The following is a 13059-nucleotide window of genomic DNA, read 5'->3' on the forward strand; positions in this document are numbered from 1 at the left end:
CCCCCCCCCCTTTTGGTGTTGAGAAACAAAGTCCATCAATTCTAACATAAATAATTATGAACACATTGTGGAGATTGGAGAAACCAACCTCATGATAGAGGAAGTGCTTGAGACTGAGTTTAGGGAGGGCCAAAACACGAAACCAGAACAAGAACATGTGCCCTCTTCCCAGGCTTCACCAGAACAAACTTCTAGTTCGATAGAAGACGAGGTTAATGACATGTTTGTTGTCTTTGCCACACTCAGGAGAGGTCACCGTGTATAACAACCATCAAAAAAGCTTCGTGATTATGTCACTAACACCACCATCCCAATTGGGTCCTCGATCCTCACTTCACATTCAGCTTCCTCAGGTATGTCCTACCCGTTGATAAATTATCTAAATTGTGACAACTTCTCCTTGCAACACAAAGTTTTTCTTGCAACTCTTCACCAAGAGCGAGAGCCTGTACACTTTTCTGAAGTTGTTCAGCATGTTCAATGGAGAATTGTAATGACAAGTGAAATCATTGCCCTTCAAAGCAATGGAACCTAGGACATTACCCCTTTACCGGTAGGGAAAAAGCCATGCAAGTGGATTTACAAAATCAAATATCACTCTGATGAAAGTGTTGAACGCTTTAAAGTATGATTAGTTGTCTTGGGAAATCACTAAGTTGAAGGGATTGACTATGATGAGACCTTTGCTCCAGTGGCAAAGATGGTCACCATTCGGATAGTATTGGCAGTTGTTGTAGCCAAAGATTGGGAACTCCATCAAATGGATGTCCATAATGCTTTTCTGCATGGAGTTCTAGAGGAAGCCATGTACACGGAAATGCCACCAGGATACTTGGTGTCTCAGACTAGTATGGTGTGTCGTCTCTGCAAGTCCATTTATGGCCTTCGTCAAGCCCCTTGGTGTCGATTTTCTAAGCTGTCAAATGCTCTTCATCAATACGAATTCCAAATCTCTCCATTCGATCACTCCTTATTCATTTTTTATTAAAAGAAGATGTACAACTAGTCTTGTTAGTCTATGTGGATGATCTTGTCATTGCGTGAAACCATTGTGAGGCCATTGCGACATTCAAAGGTTATCTTCATCAATGTTTCCATATAAAGGATTTAGGTAAATTAAAATACTTTCTTGGGGTGGAGGTTGCCCGGTCTCCTACAAGATTTTTCTTGTGCCAACGCAAATATGCTTTGGACATCATCGCTGAAGCAGGATTGCTTAGAGGCAAACCAATGTCCACTCCCATTGAAGAAAATCATCGTTTGGCCTTGGCTAATGGTGATCTTCTCTCTGACCCGAGCCAGTATCGGTGCTTTGTTGGGTGCCTTATTTACTTGTGTTTTACTAGGCCTAAATTATCCTACAATGTTCATGTCCTATCTCAGTTTATGCAACAAAGGCGAGAAGAACACTGGCATGTTGCACTACGTGTAATGCACTACTTAAAAGGTCAACTGAGTCATTGTGTGCTTTTTAAAAAGGGAAAAGGACCTTCTTCTTTATGGTTGGTGTTGTTGAGTTTGTTGACAACACAATTTCTATATCAATCTAGTTTTTAATGATGACAACACATTGCTTAATAACATGCATATGTTGTATGTTGTTATTACATGTTCTTATGCAAATTAATTGTTATATCTGTTGAATATGTTTATGAACTGTGTTACATGTTCCTATGCTGATTGGTTGATATATATCTGGAACATGTTTATGTGCTATGTGTTTTGCATCATTTAAAATGTTTTACTGCACATGTTTTAAAGCTGAGAAACATAAGCACCTTTATAAACTTTTAACTGTGTGACAAATTTCTAGTACAGTCGATTACATTGTAAATGGATTCGACTATACTAAAGTCTTTGTGCAGATTTTGAGGATCAGTGCTATGTGTATTTTTTAGAAGAAAAGAATTTCAAAATGTTTTACATAGTTGATGTTGACTATGTGTTTTACATATTCGACTATATTTGTTGTCTGATTTGGAATTCTATTATGCTCTTGCACTCTAAAGGCTATATTTTTAAAAGTTAGTTGAGCATTGATGACCTGGTCAACTGTATTGAATGTGTTATGTTATTTGTTGACCGTGAGCTACTATGTTGACTGAACTATTATAACTGTTATAATACAGTCGACTGAATTAGTAGCACATTCGACTAAGAATCTGACTGTATAACATAAATCTATAAACAGACTGAACACAGGTTTGTTCAGTGACTTTTGATGAACTGAAAAATTTCATTTATGTTTCGGATATCTCTTAGCTCCAAGAATTCTCTAAGAAGACAGTGGTGATCTTTCTTGAATGAGATTCATTGAGGAGACATTGTGCGCTTACACTTACTGATCATTACCTGCACAAGAAAGGTGCTTCTGTTTGATCGTGTTGAAGGCTTGGCATCCTATGAAGACTGCTGAATTGTGGTCAAGGCTTGGCATCTTGTGAAGACTGCTGGAATTGTACCTGTTGTGATACAGGGGGATAGTTCACTTTGAGAATTGTTCAAAGTGGTGTTGTAGATTGCAGAAGAGGGGATTTTTTCTGCAATTCTGGTTTTATTTTGCAGCTATATTTTGGTTTTGGGTTACAGAGGAAATTTATATTTTTGACGTGGAGGTCTTCTATAAATTCCTTGTTGTAAAAACCGCAACCATTATAGTGCATTTGCTTCCGGGTGGAAGGACACTGGATGTAGGCATTGTTGGCCGAACCAGTATAAAAACTTGTGTTTGATTTTCTCTATCCCTTATCTTTTACATTCCAGTCAAATCTATTTCTAAAGCAGTCTACTACGTTATTTATGCTGCATACATTTTCTGATTGCTTGCATTTCAAGAAAGTTTAAAAAGTTTTATACTTTGTTTTCAAGATTACGAAAGAAACATATTTTTTAAACATCACCAATTCAACCCCCCCCCCCCCCCCCTCCTCCTTGGTGTATAAAGAAGCCAATGTTTTCCAATAGGTGTGACTCAGATTGGGTTATTTGTCCTCTCATATGTCGCTCTTGACTTATTTTCCTTAGCTAATCCCCCATCTCATGGAAAACCAAGAAGCAACACATAATTTCTTGATCCTTAGCTGAAGCAGAATATCAATCTATGACAAACACAACTTGCAAGTTAAAATGGCTTCATGGTATTCTCTCAAGTTTGTGTATTCCTTACTCTGAGTCAATGAATCTCTACTGTAACAACTAAGTCGCCCTTCACATTGTCAAAAATCTTATTTTTTATGAACGAATGAAGCATATTGAAGTGGACTGTCATCTTGTTTGTGATAAAATACAACAAAATCGTATTCAACCTACTTATGTGTCCACTCATTCTGAGCTTGCAGATCTCTTCACCAAACCTCTTGGTGTCACTTAATTTGGCTCATTTTTAAAAAAGTTGAACATTCATAACCTTTATGCTCCACCTTGAGAGTGCGTAATAAGAATAAAATATTATTGTAGTTCCATATCATTATTATAAGTCACTTAGTCTTCATTACAACAAAACAATATCTGAGAGTGTTGACAAAATTATAATTGTCAGCTCTAATAACTTTAGTTAGCGTGACTGTAGTTAGGATTCATTTCTTCCTTTTCATGTATATATTGACACATTATGAGAAAGGAAAGCAAGAAACTTTTGATACAGTTTTGGCAAATATAATAAAATTCTTAAAATTAAGAATGGAATTATACGTAAAAATGCTGGGTTTGAACAATAAAATACAATATTTTAGTATCAATAATAATAACTATCTTCAAAACACCATCAGAAGTTCAAACATGAAGTTATTGAAGATCCAATTAACATTTCAAATCGCCGTATCCGTCACCTTCCTATCAACTATCATCATTTTTTTTGTTATAAAAAATACAATTTAATAATTTATATATATCAATCATATCTGTATATCTTATAGTTTTATATTATATGAACTTCCTGTTTTGTAGTTTACATTATTTGTAAAATCCGTTATAGGGCCCTTTTTTAATTTAATTTAACATAACTATTATGATATATTTTATTTATAGTTTATATTCATTTTGAATACTAAGAATAAAGTACAATAACAATAGTTCCACTCAATATAAAATTATAAAATTATCTATACTATTATATAAAAAATATTTTCTTTTATCTTTCAATTAATAATTTTTTTAAAATTAAAATAACTGTTTTACCAATTTTACTTAAAAATCATCTAAAATAAAAATAATTTCATTATTTTTTTTATCATAAAAAAATGAACATGTATTTTTAATAATGATATAAACTATTTAATTTTTATTTATTTATTTATTTATCCACATTTCCATTAAACGGTTGTCAATGTTCAAACGGATTTAATCCCTTGATTTCAAAACAATGATTTTCACATTATTGTTATTTTTCATTTTACCTTTTTTTGTCAATAAATTAACTTTTTATTGTTTTTAATAAACTTTTCAAAATATCCAAATTATAACTCAATATGATCTATCCTTAAAACTAATATTTAGGCCCTAACAAATATCATCATTCTTACTTTTAATTCCTGTATAATACAACAATCGTTAAATTTAATTCTCAAATGACTTTTCCTACCAAATTATATAATGATTTTAATTGTTCATTCATTCAGTCTTTCGTTCAATTTTGTTGCACGTTTATCTATACTTGATGAAGCCTCAAATGAGGGGGCATCTAAACACTCCCGATCAAGAATCATTATCTAAAGTATAAACAAAACTAGAATGATAAATAGGTTAAATAATGGAACCCATGCAAAAGTACCCACCCAAACACCACAAACCCACTGCAAGCCTAACATGATTAAGTTCTACAAAAAAAACATCATTATGGATTTCTCCACGAAACTAGTCGCATCAAAATTGCACTTCTTTTATATCTATGAAGATAAGAACTACATGTGGGATTAATAACCAGATGCAAGCCACCCCAGCTCCAAAAATAGTAGGACATGCAGAGGGATGCCTCAGAACATCATATCATCCATGCCACTGATAACCATTTTCTGCAAATCTTCCTGGGACAACAAGGTTTTCCTGCCGGTGCCACCAGTTTTATCATATGGCTGAGCCATTTTCCTGAGGAACTGCATTCAACAGGTTCTACTAGTTAAAAGTGAAGCAAAGGTTTACACAAGATTATTAAATCTACTGCAAGAGAGGGCCTAGGATCTTAATTACTACTTCGAAATTCCTACTCTAGGCAATTTGGCACAATCATAGTTCCTTCAGATAAAATAGCAGCTAATAATTTATCTAAACGGAAATAACCAATAGAAAAAGAGGATGAAAGAAAAGAATGGACATAAATGAAAAACAAGGTGCCCAAGCATCCATGAGATTTCTGGACAATGTAATATATGTACAACTGACAAGTTTCAATCCCGTGGTATACACAAGGACATACCTCACGTGCTATATGCAAAGCCATGTCTGTGCTCAAGTTCAGGTGGGCATCATGTAAATGAGAGAGAATCCAACCAGGCAACTTTGATCGTTTGTCATGACGGCTATACCTGCAGAGTGTAGAAGTCATAACATTATTGGAGACAGGCAATAACTTCTAATCCATTTCAGGAAGGATTCAATAAAGTTACTAAAAGAGTGCATTGTGCTTTTTGAATCAAAACTGGAAACTAGAAAACTTTTAGAGGCTCAAACAAATAAAAGCAAAATCTTAACTTCAGCAAAGAATAACAGATTCAACCCTCACATTCTAAAAAATGTGCTACTTTGCTCATGAAAGCAAAAAGGATGTAAGGATACTAACCTTTTGTCTGCAAAAATCATCATTCCATAATCTGCCTTTGAACGAATTACACGTCCCACACACTGAGCAGCTTGTCTCTGCTTAAGCAGAATAAAGTTTTCACTGAGTATAGGAATCTAACAATCAAATTATCAGCGCTAATTGTGTGCATGCATGTATGTGGGAGAGAGAGTCAAACCAATGCATCAAAAGTCAGAAAATCTCCTTCCTTGATTTGAAAAGTATCTCGTAGATATTCCAGACGTGCAAGCAAAATCCTGGAAATTTATACTCTAGTAAGTTCTGAAACTCACATTTTAACCACCATAATTTTGACAAGAAATAGGTAAAGAACTATAATAGTTTCAAATTATACTTATTCAGAAATTTAGTCAAATGAAACTCACTTGCTTAATGTGTATTGAAAAGGAACACCAAACATGATTACTAGTCGACCATAATGTCGATCAAAATCTATACCTTCAGCAACCTTTCCCCTGCAAACAAGTAGATATTTTCTAGTCAGATTAATTTAATAAATAGGCAAAGCAGTACACAATTTTAGTAACTAGTAGAGCAACAAGCAAAAATGAGAAATATTTTTTCTTACACAAACAATGAAAGTAATAGATGAAAACGATTGGATTTAACGTATGCCTTAGATTAAATCTGCCATGTTTGTAAAATAATAAAATTGTGATATTATTTATTTCATTGTCATATTTTATTTAATTCATATGACAAGTTCCTTGATTAAATAACTTGTTAATGATTAATGATTAATAAAAAAAAAACAAATATAAAAAAAATCCAAAACATAAGTCATCATCTGATAATTTACTTGCCCAAATTAACATATTTAGTTCCTATCTTATAGGAATTCTCTCTTAAGTTTGTTTGGCCTTTTATTCAATTTCTAGTAACAAATCAAATTATATTAAATCATATTTAAAAAATTGATTAAACAATTAATAGCTATTGGAGATGTTTTTGACTAAGTCTTAATCAATTTTACAGATGTTTAAACTTTATATTAACAGTATTTTTTGCTACGAAAAATACAATAATATTCCATTTACAGAAATTATATTAATTCGATAAAACTCTTTAATTAATAATGTTTTCTCATCAAACAAAGATGAGAACACTCATTACTAAACCGATACTAAATTAACTCATTAATTTACTAATCAAGGTTGGTGTCTACAACACTTTTTCACAACCGGATAGCATGAAGTATCTCTTATTTTAGAACCACTGGAAGATTATTATGATATTTTCTTCCATCTTTACAACTCTATGTAACTCTAAAATATGACATAGTTGTCAAATTATAATAAGGTAACACGCGATGAATGACTTAAAAAACACCTTGGTCATAACACCCTGACCAAGGTCTTTCTTTATTGCTATAGAGCTCAAACTCATCACAGGACTTGATGGGTTCTTTCTCTGATTAATAATTAATCTCACAAGAATTTAATTATACCCGATAATCATTCAACAAAACTCACGGAGCATTAGGTGTCTAATATCAAAGTATAATAAATAACTTGTTAATTACCATGATAATCTCAAGTCTAAGGAAATATATATTCTTCAAAAGAATTTCCTATTGGCAATTCAAAAGTAATATTAACCATTAAGAATTCTCCTTTAAATCAGTTCAGTGGTCATATCCATATCCACCATTTATATGTGTAATTTAAAAATTGAGATATATTAATCTTTATCTAATAAATACCACTACATATATTGATCAATCCAGATTAATGATGTCATGTCCTCAATAATCCTATGATCAAGAACAATTTAGATCAAAATTATAAAAGACTTATTTCTCATTATTATAATCTCTATAATAATAAGTCTTTAATTTCCCACCCCATGTTCCACGTGATATGATTACCAATATAAACCATAGTAAGAATTGTTTATAAAATGAGGGATGAGCCAACAGTTAGTGAGAGGAAATCTAGAAAACAATCACCACCATAAAGGACTTAGATCTAAATGGCCTCTTTGACAGCTTGGTTTTAGCAAAACAAATTGGCAGCATATGATTCATGTAGCCAATCCCACCTAATGAGAAAATCATTCTGTTGTATAAACAATCAACTTCTAAATTTCATTCAATAAGGAATTGCACATGTTGTTCTAATTTCTAAAATCTAAACAAGATAGTTTGTTAAAGATCAAATAAACTGGTATGTATACAAGCATTTATTTACATATAAAGGCAAAAATACTACTGATAATGGAGAGTTCAAATTGCGGGATCCTACTTTAATGTAGGATTCAACGAAATGAAACACAAAAGAGACATAGACAATTAATTAAAAAATCACAGAACAGATGGAACAGGTTAAGATCTAAATCTTCCACAGGCAGTTCTGCTAAAGTTAGATTTCAATATACAACACCTTGTTGCAGCAGCATATATATTGTTTCAGCACAAAAAGTTTCAATATCCCCTTCCCTTGTCAGATAGTAAAGTAGCCCAGTAGGAAATAGAAATTGCGTTGGCGATGTCCAAATATTTGTCAAAGAACATTATAAAACAACTTGTATGTTTCAACTAAAATACAACACTATATATCAAGTATGAAATCGATTTAAACAAGAAAAGTAACTTTCAAATCACAACAAATTATTTAAGCAGACTTAAATTGAAAACTCTTAATGTATTATACAACCCATAACTAAAGCATGAAAGAAAATAGATCACACATAACAGAGAGTGCAGCAGACTTCAATCTTCAGCAAGCAATGAAAGAGTAAAACTTAGCTTCAACCACAAACAAATTGCAGAAACGAAGAAGAGAACTAGAGAGGGTTAAAAAGATCAAATGACGAGAAATGGAAAACACCAAAAGAGAAGTTGGAACAAGAGAGGGTTGGATGTTAAAGCTGAGGTTGGGAGAATTAGACTGAGTGTCACGCAGTAGCAGTTAGAACAATTCAGCATCAAAAGGTAGATTTTCTTTTTCAAAAGAAGTAATGCAACTCATTTTAATGTACAGCATTCAATCATGGAGCAGACTTATCATGTAAAATCCCAGGAGGATATGGTTCTGTTATCTTACCTAGCTACAGAAAAAAATATAGCACCTCTTCCACAATCACAAGCCTTTCGGTAGTTATCAAGAGCTAATGTAGTCTCCACCACATCCTGAGTCTCAATAAAGACAAGTTTATGTTGCATTATTTCCTGCAAAATTTATGTTTTTAGCATACCACCAAACTGCATAACAGACTACTGCTCTACTAGTAAATGAGCTGGATATCAAAGAATTTAACTAGTCTCCTCACCTTTAAAATTCCATTCTCATTCCAGGTATTCACTATCCCGTCCATATATGAGTAACTAACAAAAAAGCATACAATCCCATCAGGAACAACCGAAGACATTTCCAATAAGAGCCTTCCATAATTCCTTACTACACCCAGATCACTTCTCATGTCAAATTTTGTACTGACTGGGAGCTGATCACTGAAACAAGAAACTTATTAAATGTTAAGAAGAAAACAAAGGGAAGAAGAAAAAAGAGTTCCCTTTCAAGCAAATCACAGATTTAAAATATAGAATTTTAAAAAGGCCCGTTTTAAAATGCAGAGAGGCAATTAATGATAATACCTGCCCCGGGTAAGCACCATTGGACAGATGCAATCTCTTGTTAAGGACATAGTAAAACTTCGACTGACAACAGGATTGAAATTCAGAAGACGAGGGTACAGATCTATTGGGCTTAGTGTGCCAGATGTAATCACAACAGACTGAAATCGCTCAAAAACTGGTTTGATGGCAAGAGAAGCATCATGGCAACAAAGCTGAAATGTTATTTGATAAAAAAGAATAAGAAAATGTATACTAAATACACAGCAAATAAATAAATAAATATTGCATAACAGAATTAAATTTATGGTTACAACAGCGATAGAGTAAATAAAAATATAACATTTAACCTGTAATACAGGATCAGGAATGTGTGGCATTCGTTCATCAAAAGGTTCAATTATAATAGAAAAACCACGAGCATATGTTCCCACAAGGGTGGCAAAATCGCATATAGTTTGGATATGAAGGAACTCGTCAGTGTCTGTAATTTCCAATGTCATCATCAATGAATGAAGGCGGTCATAACAGAACTTTAGTGATTTTTGGTCAATTCCAGCATGGTTAAGAATAGAGACAACGAAACTAACAGGGCTCTCCTTCTCCACATTTTCAGTGTCTAAACGTCCTTCAAGATATTGAACTAATCTACGTAAAACATGAATAAAATGCTCAGCCCGGCGAATATTTCCAGGCACAGCCTCTTTTAATATATCATCAGGCAAGGCTGGATTTGCAAGCCAAGCATCAGTAGCTATGCAAAGAAAAGAAATTTTTTAGTTAGTTGTGACCACAACCAAGAGGTAACATGTAAGACATTAAGAACAAAACTGACATCCTACATACCAGGCAAGTCTCCTCTTAGTGCCAAACCTTCAACAAGCCTGTTGTATTCAGCACGGAGTCTACCTGCATCAGTGGCCTTGAACCTTCCTACCAGTTCAAATTCCAATAGTTAAGAGAATCTGAATCAAATTTTAGCAGTGGGAACAAGAGAAAATAAAGCATTAATGACACTATTGCAAACAGAAAATGGGAGGAATTCCAGTTCTGATATGTAAGTGTGACCCTTCAAAATTCTTCCTTTATGAATAACCAATCTAGGAGTAGAAAATAATTCGCAGTGCACACAAGTTGCCAAATTCACCAGAGTCCTTGATTTCTTTTAATTCTTTCTCCTGTTTTCCCCTATTTAAGTTGTCATAGTGAAATTTTGGATTAGAAGGAGAAAGCTAGAAACAGCACATACTTGTCAATTTCCTGACGCATCCTAGTAAGGTTTCTTCTGGCACCTTCAATAGTTTGCCTCCTCACACTCACACTAAGTGCTTCAATACAGACATTGTCGATATTATGAGCTTCATCAAACACAACAACAGACTCTTTCTGCATTTCCTTAGATATTATGCCCGCAACCTTTGGATCAAGCAAATATTGGTAGCTATACACCACCACATTAGCAAACTGCACCATATGGCGTGCCAAATAGTATGGGCACCACCCCTTCGCCTTCCCAAACACTCTCAAATCCTAAAATTAACAGACACATTCAGTTTCAAACAATTTAAAAATTTTAGTAAAATTCCTAGAGCACAAGAGATCAAAATGGGAAATTTCCAGTCAATCCCACTATAATTCAAACGTTTCAAAACCAGTGAACACCCAAAATTGATCAAAATCAAATATTATGCATTCAGACACTCAGAATTTGACACTATTGCAAAGAGAAAATGGCAGGAATTCCAGTTCTATAGGAGGTAAAGTTTGACCCTTCAAAATCCTTCCTTCATGAATAACCAATGTAAGAGTAGAAAAATAATTCGCATTGTACACAAATTGCCAAACCCAAAATTGATAAAAAAAAAAATCAAATATTATTCATTCAAATTTGAACATCCAAAACCATAGAATCAAAGTTTTAGTCAACCACAAAATCAGAATATTCCAAAATAAAAGAACATCAGAAACTTACAAAATTTGATTTATTTCTCATAGTCAACCAGTTAACAATAAGATAATCAATGATTTCAAAAATAGGAATCATCCAAAACTCATGAAAATAGAACTTTTCAACTAATCACAGTAAAAATCCACAGAATCCGAAATCTAAAAACATCTAAAACCAATCGAAACCTAAATTTCCCAGTTAAACAGACCTAAACAACAAACATTTCAAACTAGCGTACACTAAAAAATAATCAAAACGAAATTCCTTTTCATCAATTCAAACCGCCAAAGAAAAACTTCAAACAATAACTCCGTCCACAACGGCGATTTTGACCATAACATTAAGGTTTTTGGTTCACCCAACAGCATCACACAGCAATTGCAGCTGCATTGACCACATTTGTCCAAAATACCAAGTATCAAAATGAAATCACAACGGCAGTCACAGTTCAAAACCTTAATCCAAATCCCTTTTCGCCCACTCAAACCACTATAAATTTAAAACATTTCCCAATCAGGAAAGAAACACCCAAACCTGGAGAGTGTAAACCCCAGGAGGCAGAACTGCGGACGACCCCGCCCTCTCATACTGCTCGAAGAACTCGCACGACGGCACAGAGGGGTTCTCCGCGGCGAGCGCCCGGACCCAAGAGGCGGTCAGCTTCCGGCAGCCAGCATCCACGGAGTCGCGATTCTCGGCCGCAAGAACTCTTGAATTGACGCAGAGATTCTTCCGGGAGGACAACCCGAGGGCGAGAATCCGTGCAGCAGGACCAAGGTGCAGGAGCTGGTAGTCGTGGAGGAGGCGGAGCTCGGCGAGCGTCTTCTCCATCTCGTGGACTGTGCGCGTGCAGTAGAGAAGCTTGAGCGGGGAATTGGGCTTGGAGAGGACGTAGCTGGTGATGAGGGAGAGGAGCGCGATGGTTTTGCCGGTGCCGGTGGGCATCTCCAGGAGACAGTGACCCTTAGCGTCGAGGGCGCGCTTGAGCTCCACCATGTACGAGTACTGCTCTGGGTAGATGTTGTCATAGGGGAAGTACACGGTCACGTCCTCTATCTCGAACTTCATGATCAATTCTAGATAGTGGCGATTCGTGTGCGTCTGAGGAATGAAGGTGTGTGAGAGGGAGAGACAGATTAGGGTTTTTTAGGGATTGGACATGAACGATGAAGACGAAGAAAAAAATTTAGAAGAAGAAAAATAAAATAAGGTTTTAGGGTTTTGTTCTCCCCCTCTGGTACAACCTGAATTTTGAGAAATGGAAGGTGGAACAAGACTGTGGTGACAGTGAGCTATATATTTACAATCTTAATACTAACTACTAATTTAAGAGTCGAGTCGAATCGAACTCATTAATAAAAGGAAAATGATAGTTTGACTTGGGTGACAAATTTTTTACACCAACCAATGATGTGTTACCCTCTCATTGGTTCATCTTTAAAAAAATTAAAAAAAAATAAATGACGTGGAAAATGGAGGACGGTATTAGAAATTGGAACGAATCATTTTCTACAAATTCATTCTCAGATTTTGAGAACGAAACTTAGAGAGAGAACAAAACCCTCTCAACGACCAAAGCCCCTTGATGACTCCACCGTCGTTCGCCGTTCAACGGCCATCAGAGGTCCACCAAGAGGCGGTGTCGTCGATCATCTTCGTGTCTCTTCCCACCGATCATAAGCAGTCTCACTCTCGCCTCTGTCTCACTCACCCACCAGCCACCGTTGTCGCCGTTGAAGAAGT

General features: G+C 34.9%; 1 protein-coding gene across 1 annotated transcript; it reads right to left on the bottom strand.

Moving 5' to 3' along the window:
* Positions 1-4775: 4775 nt before the first annotated feature.
* On the bottom strand, positions 4776-12615 carry LOC106774431 (DNA repair helicase XPD). Its single transcript, XM_014661428.2, has 12 exons — positions 11851-12615; positions 10618-10898; positions 10215-10297; positions 9719-10122; positions 9390-9583; positions 9065-9245; positions 8839-8963; positions 6160-6249; positions 5952-6030; positions 5774-5850; positions 5411-5519; positions 4776-5090 (listed from the first exon to the last, which is right to left on the bottom strand). Exons 1-12 carry the CDS (start codon positions 12382-12384, stop codon positions 4971-4973), a joined length of 2277 nt encoding a protein of 758 aa, XP_014516914.1. The 5' UTR covers positions 12385-12615; the 3' UTR covers positions 4776-4970.
* Positions 12616-13059: the final 444 nt, after the last annotated feature.

Source organism: Vigna radiata, chromosome 1 (genome assembly GCF_000741045.1).
Source record: "Vigna radiata var. radiata cultivar VC1973A chromosome 1, Vradiata_ver6, whole genome shotgun sequence".
NCBI lineage: Eukaryota > Viridiplantae > Streptophyta > Magnoliopsida > Fabales > Fabaceae > Vigna > Vigna radiata.

What these genes read in the sequence shown, in the direction of transcription:
- LOC106774431 (XM_014661428.2), bottom strand. Translation starts at nt 12,384, where the DNA reads ATGAAGTTCGAGATAGAGGACGTGACCGTGTACTTCCCCTATGACAAC. An exon ending in CTGGGGTTTACACTCTCCAG is followed by an intron (nt 10,899 to 11,850) that starts GTTTGGGTGTTT and finishes TGTTAATTTTAG; the next exon opens with GATTTGAGAGTGTTTGGGAA. An exon ending in ATGCGTCAGGAAATTGACAA is followed by an intron (nt 10,298 to 10,617) that starts GTATGTGCTGTT and finishes ACTGGTAGGAAG; the next exon opens with GTTCAAGGCCACTGATGCAG.